Here is a 15648-nt window from a genome sequence, read left to right as displayed (position 1 = left end):
GACAACGTGATGCGTCCCTAAAGTCAATGGTGCTACACTGATCTACTCACCTGAAGTTCTCCCACAGCCTCTTTTAAGCAGTCCTAATATCTTTTGGGTAATGAACACATATAGCACTTCCAAAAGACAGTGACTTTGGAAATTGTCTGGACTACAGAGGGTGCTTTAATGAATGAGATGCTTTAAAAAAGAAGAAATATACAGCTCTCTCCAGTTTCTGTGTTTAATTACGTTTTTTGCTCAAGATCTCCTTAGAGACTCACCCATACTTACCATTCTAGTTTTCTGACTATAGGAAGTTAATTTAAAAATGCAAAAAATTATTTTTCCTACCATGTACACCCAAACTTAAAATTCTAAAGTCTATCTGCATTTTCCTCAGTCTTGTACGAAGAGCCCAGTCAAGGATTCTGTAGGCTAGATTATGCTGTTCATTGCACCTTTAAAATCCTGATTAATTACTGATTCCTTTACAGCTTATCAGTTTAGCCCTTGCACAGATGGATGAACTCTGCATGAAGCAGATTGATTCACTATGTGTTCATAGAGAAGATGTAAACTGCACATTACAAGTAAGATGCAATTAAGCTTTCAAAAAGGATGCTATGGCCAGAAAAGTAATCCCTCTGAAAAAGGGTAATACCTACTGGATTCTTCCATCTCCCCTCTCTGTTGAATTATCCTTAACTTGTATTCTTTGGTAGGACTTACCTACCTACCAGCATGCTGTTCCATATAAGCATTAATTGCAGAAATATAGAATGGCTCAGGTTGGAAGAAATACTAAAGAATATCAAGTTCCACCCCCCCTCCATGGGCAGGGATACCTTCCACTAGACCAGCTTGCTCAGAGTCCCATCCAACCTGGTCTTGAACACTGCCAAGGGTGGGGCAACCACAGCTTCTCTGGGCAGCCTCTTCCAGTGTCTCACCACCCTCACAATGAAGAAACTCTTCCTAATATCTAATCTAAACCTACTATCAATTTGAAGCCATTCCCACTAGTCCCGTCATTATATACTCTTGTAAAAAGTCTCCATCTTTCTTTTATGCTCCCTTCAGGTACTGAAAGGTTGTAATTAGGTCATTCTGAAGCCTTCTATTTTCCAGGCTCAACCATCCCAATTCTCTCAGCCTTTCCTCATCTCCTGATCCATTCACCTCACTAATCATCTTGGTGTCCTTCTCTGGACTCACTCCAACAGGTCCATGTCCCTCCTGTGCTGCGGACCCCAGAGCTGGATGTAGCACTGCAGGTGGGGTCTCACCAGAGCAGAGCAGAGGGACAGAATCCCTTCCCTTGCCTTTCTGGCCACACTGCTTTGGAGGCAGCCCAGGACATGTTTGTCTCTCTGGGCTGTGAGTGCACACAGCTGGGTCATGTCCAGCAGCACCCCCAGGTCCTTCTCGGCAGGGCTGCTCTCAATCTGTTCATCCCCCAGCCTGTGCTGATACTGGGGTTTGCCCATGTCCATGCCAAACAGAGTAGTGCATTTTGTAGTTTCCCCTTTTACAGACTCACAGAAGCAGCTGAGCTGGAAGGGATCCACAAGGATCAGTGAGTCCAACTCCCAGCCCTGCACAGCATCATGCCCAAGAGTCACACCATGTGCCCACGTGAGTTGTCCAAATACTTCTTGAATCAATTTATTCACAGATCATGAATTTTCAGTCTGTAGTGAATAGTATTAACCCAAAGCTTTTTATCTTATTTTCACTTCCCAAGCTGTAATTTAGATTCCTGAGCATTTTTCTTGAGTGATTCTCCTAGAGGTGAACAGCCATCACACATTTCTCCATCCTAAAAAATGAGGTAGAATATGGAAATAAAACCCCACAGTGCCCAGAGAGAGACTATAACCCTGCTCTACACACTCCTTCAGCCCTCCCCTCACAGTTTGAAACCTTTTGTTCTAACAATTTGATCCCAAATCCATCAGGGAAGATTTTAGGCAAATTTCATTCTTACACATGAATCAGCAGACTAAATCAACTACTTCCGAAGGATCAAACATTCCTCTTGCAAGTACAGCCTGCTCCAAAGGTTAGCTGGCCTGTCAAGGCAAACTCTGAATTTGCAGAAGCCTGTGTCCAAGATGCAAGGGTGAGGAACTGTGCTCATCACAAAAGCCTAAATAAGTAGGCAGGTGAAGTGTTAAATACCAAAGAGTCAGGTAAAGGCAGAACTTTGAGCCCTAAGACCTGAGAAAAGTGAATTTACCTTTATGCTACTCACTGGAAATAAATTAACACAGGTAGGAATTTATCCAATAACTCATTAGGGAGGGCACTCCACCAGTGTAGCAGAAGTAGTTGACTGTAATTCAATGCTTCAGTGGGTGAGGAAAGAAACAGATTTCTCCATCTGCAACTTTCCTCTAAAAAGGTAAAGTCATATCCTACAAATAGCACACTGAGAAACTTTCTCTAAAAAGTATGTGAATACCCATCAGGTGGAAATCATGGCAAATTAATCTTTATTTCTAGGTATCTCACCATGCAAAAGAAGCCACAGATTTTTCAGGAAGTTTTATCCTAGTTTCTAGATGCTGTAATCTCTACCACCATATGATCAATTTAATCACCTGATACTATGAAAACTCACCCAGGATTTGGGCAGTACTGCACCTCCTGTGTTTATTTTAGTACAGTACCACAAAACACAACTTCTGAGTTTCTCAGGTGTTTACAACTGAAGCCTCAAAGGAAGCAATGAAGCCAAAATCACTTCATGACCAACTGGAACACTAATGGCTTGGATCTTACAATGATCTATCACAGAAAAACTCAAAGGGATTTAATTTACCTTGACCTTGTAGTACTCTTTGACTTCAGGCTGAATGGAATCAAAATCACCACTGATGTAATCAGGTAAGAAGCTGAAAGAAAAGCAATGAGCAGTGAAATGAAAAAGTAATCCATCTTACTATATTTAATATTTATTTTCTCAAGAATACTATGGGCTACAAGCATTAATCTTCTTAAAGGAATATGAGTTCCTTAAAGGCATGTTTAAACAAGTTGATGTGATACAAAAAAAGGTAACAAACAAAATGTAAATCTGGTAAATCTATTGTCCCTTTGCCGAGGGAGCTGCACATTGCTTAGATGCTTATATATCTCTCCGGGTCAGTAAGACTTGTATTTGCCTGGTCCTAGAAAGACAGCTTTCAAATATCTTTCAAATGTATCATTCAGTCAGCAAAGTGTTCGAAATAGCATATCTGAGTGCTGTACATCAAGCCTCAGAGGATATAATTTGTCAGAAGATGATGATGCTTCTTGGACAGCTGGTATGCCATAAATGTTTCAAGGATTTGTATTTTAATTGTTAGTGATGTCATCTCATTCCTACTCTTCTCAATTATTAAAAATACTTCCAAAATATGGAAGCCAAATGCTCAGTGATTTTTCTCACATGAACTTAATTTCAACTCCTAACCATCATTTGTACAGTAATATTGCTGCAAAGCACATGGAAATAATTTTGTGATATTTATCTTTCCTTGCCACATGTAGCTGTTTAATTGCAGAATGCTTAAAAATATTTATTGCATAAATTCATATCAAATTCCTAATGAATCTTGCCCTTTGCTATAGAAAGAAAATATTTTGAAAAAGTCCACAATGCCCCCCAAAACATACAACACAGCTTTCCACCTTGCACAATTTCTTGAGATTTAAGAAGCAGCTGACAGGCGAGAGGGTGTTTTTACTGTTTCAACAGACAAGACTGCACTGAGTTTTGAAAGTAAATCTGTGATTTTAGTTAACTCCACAGCTACCATACTTTACAAGGAGGATGACAGTTCATCAGCAAATTAGTTTCCAGCTTAAACTGTGTTACAAGGAATTGAGCAGAGTATATTGGGACATATTTTTTCTGCCACATGATTTCAGAAGAATGCTGCAGGGTCTGCTCATATCCATGACACTTATAAAAATCTCATGTTCTGTGTCCATGCAAAGATTTCAAAAGAGACGCATGGTCACTGGCAGCCATTTTATTTGAAAACTGAAAGCTGCTCCAGTGGAAGCTGGTACATGCAAGTGCTTTGAGTTAGGTCATGTGCAACTATGGCATTTCAAATTCCCTGCTCTCCACCATTACTAAGGTTGTTATAAAAGGATATGTTCTAAAAAGAATCCCTCCAGAAGTGATTGTCCAACACTCATTTCAGTGAGAAGGGCAGTCCCTGCTGCACTGGGTTTGACTGAGGATACAACAATCAAGTAGGAGAAATGCAAATGCTTCAGTGCTCTGTTTCATATGCCTCCAACAGTATGGTTCAAAACTAAACAGAAAATTAGGTTTGCTCCTTCATTGTAAAGACTGACCTTTCCAATGTACAAAAATTACTACATTTTCAAAAGTTAAAATTTAAATAGTTGTTTTTTACCTTTCCATGAGTTCTCTAATGAAATATTTACTGAATACAACAAGCCTAAAAACCTGTAGGTATTCTCTTTCAATTTGTTATTTTATAATTATTTCCTCCTGGTTAAAACAGAGCCATTAAAAGTAAACTCACTCTATGCATTTCAGTGATGGCCCTGAATAGAAACCCTGGAGGTGTTCCAGCAGGTTGGGCAGGAAGAACAGCAGCCACTTGTCATGGAATGCCAGCTTGGTATGACATAGACATCCACTGTGATCAAAAAAAGCTGTTTATCTTACTGAAAAGCCATATATAAATCCAAAAGTGTCTTTCTTTTCTTTTTTTCTTTTCCTCTCTACAGCAGCTACAAATCGCAGTGCTTTTAAATAATCAACTCTTTCTCCTGAATGCTTCAAGAGATGTAAGTGGGAGAAGAATTAACCAAAAAAAAAAAAAAATTGTTCTAAGAATCAAGTGCTTATTCACAGCTTTTGTTCTCATCCAAAGAAAAACAATTTCCAATCAAAAGCTAGTTTGATTTTTTCCAGGCAGAAGGAACAGGCATTTCAGATGCACCCTCCATGGGGTCTGCTGGGGCTCCTGGCTGTGCTTCCTGAACACATCTCCTCTGCCAGGAAGCTCTATGTCCATTTTCAACATATCCTCTCTAAATCACTCACTTGGAGCAACCACAAAACCAGAAGTGACTAAAGGGAATAAGGAATTGTGGCAGGGGACTTCAAAATTTCAAGATGTCTAAGCCTCCCATTAATGATCATGAAGAGAAGAATTCCTTCTTTTCTTCCTCCCTTTTAGAAACACCAGAAACAAGGAAAGTTCAGAAAGTCATGCCTGATGAATTAAAAAAAAATTAGCCCTCCTTTCCCAAGTACAAGGAAATGCTATTCTAGCTGTTAAATTTCTTCAATAGCTTAGCTGCAGTCAGGTTCTTCCTCCTGGCAGTCAGCACAGCTTCCAATGCCTCCTAAAAAAAAAGCCTGTTTTAGAAGTTAGGCATTACCATCCCCAAACCCACAGGGAAGCTCCCTGCAGCTCCCTGGATGGCTAATCTGAAGACAGTGTAATTACACAGCCATGGTATCCAGTGTAAGGGTGGGAAATACTCCTTAAGGGAAATACCCCTAAATTTTGAACTGGCCAAAGTACCATGTCAAAACCTGAAGTCCTTCTTGCTTCTCAGAGCTTCCTTCACCAGCTGCCAAAGAGATATTCAGAAGATAAAATATTTTCCCATCTTCAGCTGGAATAAATGATCAGCAGCTAATCAAGCCAAGGTAACTTATAAAAGCTGAGGATCTGGTTTTTATTAATTATTTCACATTTTAGCCCACAGATGATAAATACCAAAAGGATGAACCAAGCCATATCCTTTCATACCTCTCATACCTGGGAGGTGGCTACTGTGGACACATGGGACTCTCATTTGACCTACTAAAATGTCGCCTTCTGCTTATTAAACTAATTTTACCAAGGAAATACTGATCCTCAGTTCAGCATAAATAATCACAGGAGTCTGTGCTGGTTTTTATGCTTGGTACAAATTTGGCAGTCCTAACTCAGGAGAAAAAGCTAACAGCAATTCACAGAATCATGGAACGATTTACATTGGCTAGAACCTTAATGATCATCTAGTTCCAACCCCACTGCCATGGGAAGGGACACCTTCTATGACATCAGGTTGCTCAAAGTCCCACCTAGACTGGTCTTGAACAATTCCAGGGATGATAAATATATAAAGGCAGCAAAATTCTGCAAGAGGTCAAGGTCTGCAAGTAATCCTTCCTTCAGATCACATTATAGTTCTACCACTGTGAGGCCTTAACTATAGCTGTCACTGACAAGCACCAGAAATTTGCACACATGTGCTAAAATCCTCGCTTAGGTCCCAGTCCTTCAAACCTGTACACGTACAGCCCTGCCTGGCTGTATACATAGACAGCATCTTTCCTCTCCAGGGAGAGCAAAGCTCTGTATCAGCTCCATCTGAAACCAGCACAGCTATGCACAACACAGCTGGTGAGTCAGAGCACACAAGGAATCCAATGCAAAACTCAAGCTCAGAAGCAAATTCACCATTGCATTCAGAATTGGTAGAGCAGAAGAGGATGTAAAATTATTTTGTTATATTTTAATACATTCAAAACAGAGCAATTTTCGACATAATCCTTGCTAAGGGAAAAAACCAATCACCACCAACTAAACACAAACCACACACACAAAAAAAAAAAAAAAAACAAAAAAAACCCAAAAAAAACCAACAAAACCAAAACCAAACCAAAACAAAACAAAACAAAAAACCAACCAACAAAAAATCTGCAAGCATGACCAAGAGAAATCTAAAGGGCACTGTGAAGGGTCTCCAAGGCTACATTGAGAACTTGGTTGACTGAAGTGTATATAAATCTGAGCTACTTTAAAACAGCTCAGAGACTGGTAGTAGTTATAATGGCAGTATTTGCTGTGCTTGTTTCCAGAACACTGCCAGCTTCACATAAAAGAGTCTTAACTGTGTTCAAGAAACAAATGTGTGTGCCTGTCCATCTCCCCCCACCCACCAGTCAGACTAGGGTGCTACAGCAAATTTTCAGCAGAGCAAGTAGGTGCTACTACTGCTATGTCGTGGTTTGACATGGAAGTGAAGCTATTAAGCTTTTAATATACAGGCTGTGGCTAGGATCTACCTACCAAGCTCCTACTGCCTGTTACTTAAGCTGGCTGTCCTTATTAATGTTGCATCTAAAGCAAGGAAATTGTACTGTGGAGGGAAAGTTTGAAGAGAACCTGAGCCAGTCTTCCTGTTTGTGTCTGCAGCATTTAGTTTATTGCCACTTCAGAGCACAAATGAAAGCATTGAGATAACTACCTACCTGACAGATATGAGATGCAGGCAGGTCAATGTATAGATTTGTGCTTATTTTTTAGAGGCAATCACAGAAAAAAAAAAGCCTGTGCACTGGATTGAGGCATTAGAAACATTATAAACATACATGTACCTCCTCAATCCTCCTCCTTTCCCTCCTTTCCCTCTATTTGTCTATGTGGGCTAAAAGCACTCTCAGATAGAAAATACCTCATTCTTGATAAGTAATACATATTCCAGAAAAATCCCTGTATTGGCCTCTGCACAAGTTTTCTATCAAGCAGAGTAGCTGAAAATAATTTTATGTTAACTATGATGCTCTTGGTGCCCTGCTTATTATAAAAAAAAAAAAAGTAATAATACCCCCATATGAATGTCACAATTTATTGTGATTAAAAAAATTATATAACCCCTAACTGCTATTCTACGAAGTTCTATTATTGTCATAATCACTTTGACTTAATCTTTTATTAGATTTCAACACATTAATTAACTTTTCTTATATGATGAGAACTAGATCTTGAGGACACAGATATGCCTATAAATAATACAAGTGCAATGATGAGCACTTATTAAAAGCTATTCCCTTTACATACAGTTACATTAATTTTTCCTTAGGGAAGACATTCAGAGGTCTAATATCCCTGCTGCCATCTGCACCATGTGCACTACAAGAAGGGAGAGGAGAACCCTGAATGGATGCAGCATTGGAAATGTTTTGGAAAAGACTGGACACAGATGAGCTGTGAATCAGACACTTTGAATTAGTGTATATTGAGATGTTCTGGAAATAGTCTGAAGACTACCACAGGTGACATGGAGTGTAACCATTATTAGAGATGTCATTCAACAGAAGATGTCACTCATCTGAATGACAGTGTGGACCATTCCTTCAGTCTAAAATTCACTGCTAGATAATTCTTTCCACACATTTTAATGCCAACAGGACATTAATTCTCAGGTTGATAAGTTTTTGATAAATGTGTAAAGTTAGGAGGATTAGACCTATCTGCCTGATAATGAGGTAAGAGATACATATTTTACTGGCAGAAAAACTGTCACTGAGATTACTTTTATAATTGTTCTTGGAGAGAAATGGAAAGTCCTCCTGAAGATTAACAGAAAACCCTACTTCATTATAAGCAAAGCCATTGCCTAAATCCTGTTAAATACCTGTTAAGTTCCAAAGCAAAACAAGCCTGCACCAGCCAACCAGCTGGTAATAAATTGGAATTTGGATTACATGCTGATAAAAAGGCACCAAGATTTTGGACCATTCTCATCTTCAAATCTAGGTCCATGTACTCTAGGAAGTGCAGCACACCCGCTCTCTCTAGGTAGCAATGAACCTGAGGTGCACTTCACACAGCAGCAGTTTTTGGGGATCCTGTCTGAAGTGTTTCAGGCTATGTGGCTCCCTAATTCTAAGAAACACTACCTCCCTTACCTAGATAGGTACATCCATGACAGAGAGGGAGGTGGAGAATATCTTTGCTCCAAACCATGGGGTCACAGCCAGGTCCAAGGCCCAAGAAGGGCAGGCTGCAGCACTCACAAGCCAATGCAGCTTTTCCAGAGGTCAAGCTGTGGAATAAAAGGGCCACTTCTTTTCAGTTGTGCTTCTGGCTGATGTTGGTGCATAGAAGAGCTCCAAGGAGGAGTATGTAGGAGCAGTTTTTTCCATTTCTTTCTTTTACAATGTGGGAAAAAGAGTTTGCAAATGCAGCTTTCAGATGAGAAAATAAAATAATTAAAATTACTTTTTAAACAGAGAAGTAAGGAATTAAAGCTACAACCTACTGGTAACTCATGCTTTTGGTCTCTAGATTCCTATAATATGTTTAGAGATTAAAATAATTAACTCTTCAGAGATAACAGGGTGTTTCCAAGTCAGTGTGTGAATGTTGGAACTGGCTAATTTTCAAAGAAGGCTGGGGAAAACAATAAAGAAAAAGCTACACTTGTAGCTTGGATTGAAAGCTTGTGTATGGTCCTGTGCCATGATCTAGCCTAATGCACTTGAACAGGCTGAAATATTAAATCCCAGAAGCACAAGAACTAAAAGGAAAATTCTGATGAGCTCTTAAACAGGGTCATGAACATGACTGTATTTCTGCTGGCACTACTAAAAGAAGGCAAAACTTGCCATGGCTTTTCCAATGTGAACGTGGCAAAGGAAGTACTTTCCCCTCTGACTGAAAATGTGATTCTGCAGAATGGGGAAGGCATCACACTCCTGATGAAAGCCCTCTTCAGCATACTGGGAATGCTATTAGAGTTCTTGAAACCCCTACTGAGGTGTATTATGATCACATATATGCATGACAGTGCTGACCACTTAATCCCCATTCTGTCATAGGCAAGTTGGAGAATAAAAATTACACTGACACCCAAGGGTATTTTATAATAGAATATGAAATAAAACAATAAATTTTCTGGTGATTTTGGCTTTGCCTCATGGTACAGCATTATGCACCAAATATTCCTGGCCTCTCATTCATTACTATTTAATTACAACAGAATATCTTTCTTTCAGACTTAATTAACCTCTGAAAGGAGTTTGTGACCTTGGGACCCTCCTGCACATTTGCTGTGTGCTGTTGGAATATTGCTCTGCCTGGAAATACTTTCTTTAATGTAGAGATTTAATGAAGTGCACAGGTTTTTACAGGGAACACACAAAATACAAGAACCCTGCATGTGGTCACTTAATGAACAAGAGCCACAGCATATTAATTAGAATCATAAATCAATACTAAATTACCATTAAAAGATGCCACAAGAGTATCCCCAAAGGAGAGGGTCATTACAGTAAACATGATCATGAACGCTCTTCCCGATTACTTTCACTGTAGGGCAGAGAAGAGGGAGTAATGAAATGAGGAGGGATTTGTCCATTTAATTCCTATCTGTTTAAGCCAGCAGAAGCTTAAGTATCCCACTAAGCCAAATGACAGTGTAGTACAGTTCCAGCTCCTGTCTTTGTCAGAAAGTGCTGTTCAAGCTGAAACACTGTGACTCTGAATGGAAATCGGAGAGCAGTAACCCCTTCACAAGATGAGAAGCAGAACCACAGCTTGTACAACTGCTTTCACTGCTTTGCTGTAAAGCTTCAAACAATGGATTAATGTTGGCCCCTTGGTGCCAATCAGAGCAGACTGGTGCTTGCAGAGTGGGTGCCGGTCCAGTAACTCACTTGCTAGGAATGTTAACTCAAAATGGATTCTTCACCATCCTGAGAATTCTTTCTGAGAGCTAAAAATCACATCAATCCATGCATGCTCCTCATACAATTCCCCCCTGTACAAAACCACCCCAAAATCACCTTATGCAAAATTTTCATTTTTTCCTACAATTGAATGCATCAGAAAGAAGAGATATTGACATCCACATCTGTCACTTCATTAATTACAACCATTTGTTGTCAAACCTCACAGATGATGTTTTAACATAAAAGAAAGAAAAAGGCACTGGACTCTTTACTGACTCTTTTCAGGTATCTTTTTGGGACAGCCTTTCTGTCACTACTCAAGATACCTTTAGGTGCACGATTCCAATCTGATCTGTCACCAATATTTAACACCACTGCTGCAGCTTACAAAATTAGAAAACATCAATCCTCCCACGGATACTGCTGGAACTTGCAGAGGAAAATAGCAAAGCCTTTCTTTCTTTCTCTCTTACAGAACAACAGTTGCTCCACTGGAGTCATTAGCTAGGTTTATTCCAGACTTTTCTCCTTCTCAGCTTTAGTCTCAAAAACGTTTTCATTCCCTTTCCATCTTTTTCCTTGTGCCTGTTTTTCTCCCTCTCTTCCAATTTTTGCCTTTTTTTGATTATATCTATCTCTAATCTGTTTAGATCCTCCTAACACCAAGGCAAAAACCCTGCTGACAAAGAAACAGAGATATTCAAAGTTCTGTTACATTGGTGCATAAAGACTCTATGATTCCAAGCCTTTGTAGAGTGGCTTCACTTCTGTGCAGAGGGAATGACAACCACAGGCACTGCTCTGGCCCACAGCTGGATGCCCACCACTGAACAATGAATATCATTGGACTTTTAACACACACTAATTGCAGAAACAATCAATCAATCAATCAATCAATCAATCATTCTACTACCCACTCAAAAGCTTAAAAAAAAAAAAAAACAACAAAAGAACAAAAGCTGACCTAAAAATCCTACTGGTCTCATACAAAATATTTTGAGTTACACCCACACACCAGTCTCTTTTTTATGCTGAAGAAAAAGGGGAAGCCCAAAGGCACAGCCTTTTATCTGCTGCCATTGCTCCTCCCTCTGTCATTGCTTCATATATCAAGCACTATAAAAATATACCTTTGCTAACCTGCTGATCCTTATCAATCTTCTTCACTGGCATCCTATTAGGTCTCTCCACACAAATGGGTTAATCCAGTCTCAAGTTGCAAACCCCTACATTTCTTTTCACTTAGACAATCACTCTAATTTCTGCAAAACACTTACAATGAATAAATGAAGGGGAAGAGCTATATGTTTTTTTATTGATTCTATTATTTTTTTTTAATTTGCCAGATACCCTTTACACAGACATCAAAACACTAGAGAAAATGAAGACCAAACTGCACACATATGTGTACTCTGTGATACAAAACATTTTCTCTACACATCCCTGTTAGTCACATTATGCGAGTACCTTCAACTCCCCATTCAGCTTTTCTTCAAAAGAAAGAAACTTATTCCAGATGAAGTTTCTTAACCACCAGGCAGTTTAAGAGTTAAGCACTCTGTGTAGGTGGGATATCCCTCAAGACGTAGACCAAGTATAAACCAAGAATTAGTCTTAGACCAAGAATAATTTATTGCTACAGGATTAATTTCATTCTTAATCTTACTGCTAATATTTAAAATAATCTAAATATTTTGATCACTGTGTGGGCACCTCAAAGTTGCTTCACATACAGTAAGTAGTAAAAATTTCCAACTATTGCCAATGTTGGAATCAGAGTAATAGATGCTCAAACAATATTTACACAGTAAAAAGTTTTTTTGTTTGGTTTAGGATTTTTTTTTTGTTTAAGCAGAAGGAATAAAAATTAATTATATCCCAGTCTCTGGAAGATGTGTTTACTGACAAAGCAACAGTAGGAGTCTCGCTGTTGTTCCATCCATTTCACAGACTGTTGGAACAATACCAGGTTGCTGAAAACATTAGATCCAGCTGTGGTGATTTCCCTGTTTGCAATCACCATGGAGAAGTGATTCATTATGTAAAACATTAGTTATAATGCAAGAATTCAGGGCAATACATGGAAAGGGTATAATTGCCTATGCATCTAGTGCTTAATTTTGTACCAATTAAGTCAATAGAACATCCTGAATTTGTACTAAAGGCGATTTGGGTCCCTATTCAACAAGCACAGGTCCCATCTATTTCTGTGTTGTGACAATAAAGAAAAATACCTAAGTAACAGTAAAAGGATAACAAAACTGACAAGCTTGCATGGAATTGCAGCTCCTCTCATTCACCAGGTTAGTTTCAAAATCCTGAAAAAAGTCACAACATAATTTCTACAGGATCTTCATGCTGTGTGCCCACAGAGATAGTCACTGGTCAGTCTTGGTTTGTTTCTTCTCTCTCTAGAATGAAACATAACTTTCAACCACGTTCAGCTGTATTCTTTCTCAAGTATTATTTGTATGACCCTTTTTATTTTGTAGTCAGTTTAATATTCCTTGGTACTCAGAGGAACAAACAAGGACATCGCTCCAAAGCTAACAGAAGTTGAGTGCGTCTCTTCCTTAGCCCACTTCCATAATTTCTTTGTACAGTACATACACATGTCTCTGTTTGAGCCAAAAAGAACTGGTTCAGGACAGATGCATTTTTATTCTGAATGTTTCCATGTTCAGACTGTATTGCAACATACAGGTATTTTGGTGGTATGCTAGAGTTGTCATCCAGCCCTTTATCTACTGATCTCATCTCTCTCAAGTTCACTCTTGTAGTCATACCCTTGCAATGCTAATCTTTCCTGAGGTGCTGATATGTACACAAGTGCTTACAAAATATAAGAAAAATGGAAAATATTTGCAAGTAAAGGCAATGCCCCCAGCACACAGATGATGCTCCCACTAGTATCAGAAACCATCTTAGTGCCTTAGTGCATATTTCAGTTGAAACACCCTATTTCATAGCTGAGCTAATGAGTCAGAGCTGAAGGATGTGTTGATACTGGTCCAGGGTTCTGCAGAGACACCAAAACCCGTTTGCAAATACCCTCTAGACTTGCTCATGTGGAATGTCCCACACAGGTAGAAAAGCATCAAAACACAACCCCAGTGGACCTTGATTCATTTCCATTAATTTTAAGACACTGTAACCTTGGATCTAATCTACCTACAGACAATATTCTGATCATTTATTTGGGATCAGTATGCAAGATATTTCTGTACAGCTTATACAATTTCCAACAGGCTTTTGACTATCTTTTAGCATTAATTCCTGATGTATTTTCATTTTATCTATTATCAAAAACAGATCTTTCTTCCCTTGCTCAAAAATCAGAATTCTCTACATTTCTCTATAATTGACATTCACTACTTTTTCACGTATACCAACTAAAACTTTTTTTTTTTTTTTAAGTCTGTATGCAAGAGACATCAATTTATCTCCTTTTTTATTTAGCATAACTGACTCAAAGCATTACAAGATTTTTTCCTCCACCATTTTGCAAGAATGGAGCCCAGGCTGTTACCTAAATAAGGCCAGTAGTATGGTGGTTAGAGAGGAATGTGCATACCCAAGAGTGTGATTTTTGTATTAACTATTAGTTGAAGATTTTAGTTTCTCTGAATATAAGTGTATCCAAGAGCAGCTTTGGAGGTACCACTGTACACATTACCCACATACTTGAGCAAGTTATTTCTGGCAGCAGAACAAAACTGTTTCTTTGACAGCTCAGAGCTCCGATTTTTTAATAAGGATTAACTCTCTTGTCTTAAATGATGGAATTTGCTGGGCTGACTGGCAACCTTATCTAGTCCAATTTTCAACTAACCAGCAATTAATTGATGCTCAACCCTTCATGAGAATGGCTTTGCAACTGGTTCTGCAGTTTTTGCTCTATAGTTTATCCTTGTCAGAAGATGCACAGGGTATTCATCTCTTGACCCTAAAAAGTAAATTTATTAAATATTGTCAGTTATCAACTGTAATAAGCAGCCTTGATCATAGTTTTAGAGCACAGTTCCTTGTTTTTGACAGCATTTTCTGTGAAAACAACTGTGGCACAAAACATTTTTAAATGAAAAGATGAAAAGAGTCCATTTATAAAATGAAACCACTCTTGGAATGCAATTAGATTTAAAAACAAATCTTACCAGAACAACTAGGAAAAATAAAGATGGATGGATTTATATTCTCAAGTTTTACTTCTCATCATATTCTATGATACATAAAGTCCCCCCATTCGCAAGCTTCTGGCTTCACTAACACTAAATTTAAACAGATTTGAAGAATAGAATCATCTGTTCTGAAAATAAAAATGTCCATTTGAATGCAGATTGTTAAAAGTCAGAGCTTCTGGCATTCACATATTTATAGAAAGAGAGCAGAGTCTACTGAAGAAAGAGAATATGAAAGAAAACCAAGCAATAAACACCCAGAATATGTTTATGCTCCAACAATCACTAATACGTTTACTAAAAGAACATTTTAGAGACAGCAAAAACTAATCTGAATAATTTATCTATACGTATTTTTTGTGTTCAGTCCCATTAGGTAATATACCATAATTTGAAGTCAGCTGCAAGGAACTATACCTGCTCTTCCCCAACATTTTCCAGGCTATGAAAAAAAAAGAAAACCAAAAAACAAAAAAGAGAATAGCACTAGTAATTCCTCCCTAAATGTCTGAAGTGTGAAATGTCTGAAGTGCAACAGAGCAGATTAGTCAACTTCAAGGTCATTTGTTAACATGCATTCATTTTAAGGCATTGATAGCACATGAATTTCTGTGCTCCCTAATTGAATACTGCTCTTGGCATTCTTCTCAGGTCTGAACAGAGCTTTTTTCAAATCTAAGATCATTCTTGACATGTTCAATATAAAATCTGTACTTTAAATGACATTGCAGCAAAGACCCAGCTTGGTTTGAGGCTTGTAAGAACTTTCTAGTTTTGCTTTGTTTAAAGAACAGGCAACCGCCCAGTCCCCAGCCTGTCCCAAACATCTGTAGAAACCATTGCTCCATAAAAACAAGCATTGCTGGCATAATCCTTGATTTCTGTTGATAGTGAGAGATACAAAGGAAACAAAGGCATACATTTCACCCTAATATTACACACAAAGCCAGCTTCTCCTGAATCCTGAAAATTACTCTTTAGGCACAACAGACCAAATCA

The 15648-nt window shown here is 38.5% G+C and overlaps 1 protein-coding gene across 4 annotated transcripts in view; it reads right to left on the bottom strand.

Annotated features, from left to right (window-relative positions):
* TPK1 (thiamin pyrophosphokinase 1) overlaps positions 1-15648 on the bottom strand; it is a 294653-nt gene that overhangs the window by 154343 nt on the left and 124662 nt on the right. For all 4 annotated transcript variants that reach the window (XR_008433490.1, XM_053955972.1, XM_053955892.1 and 1 more), the window contains one exon: positions 2807-2879. Coding sequence is in view for 3 of the 4 variants with exons in the window: in XM_053955972.1 (XP_053811947.1) it covers positions 2807-2879 (73 nt within the window). In the remaining variant the exon portion in view is untranslated. The remainder of the gene's footprint in view (positions 1-2806; positions 2880-15648) is intronic.

The sequence above is a fragment of the Vidua chalybeata genome, chromosome 1, assembly GCF_026979565.1.
Source record: "Vidua chalybeata isolate OUT-0048 chromosome 1, bVidCha1 merged haplotype, whole genome shotgun sequence".
Taxonomy (NCBI): Eukaryota; Metazoa; Chordata; class Aves; order Passeriformes; family Viduidae; genus Vidua; species Vidua chalybeata.
Note: the sequence above shows the minus strand (reverse complement) of the source record. Positions and strands in the feature narration are given on the sequence as shown.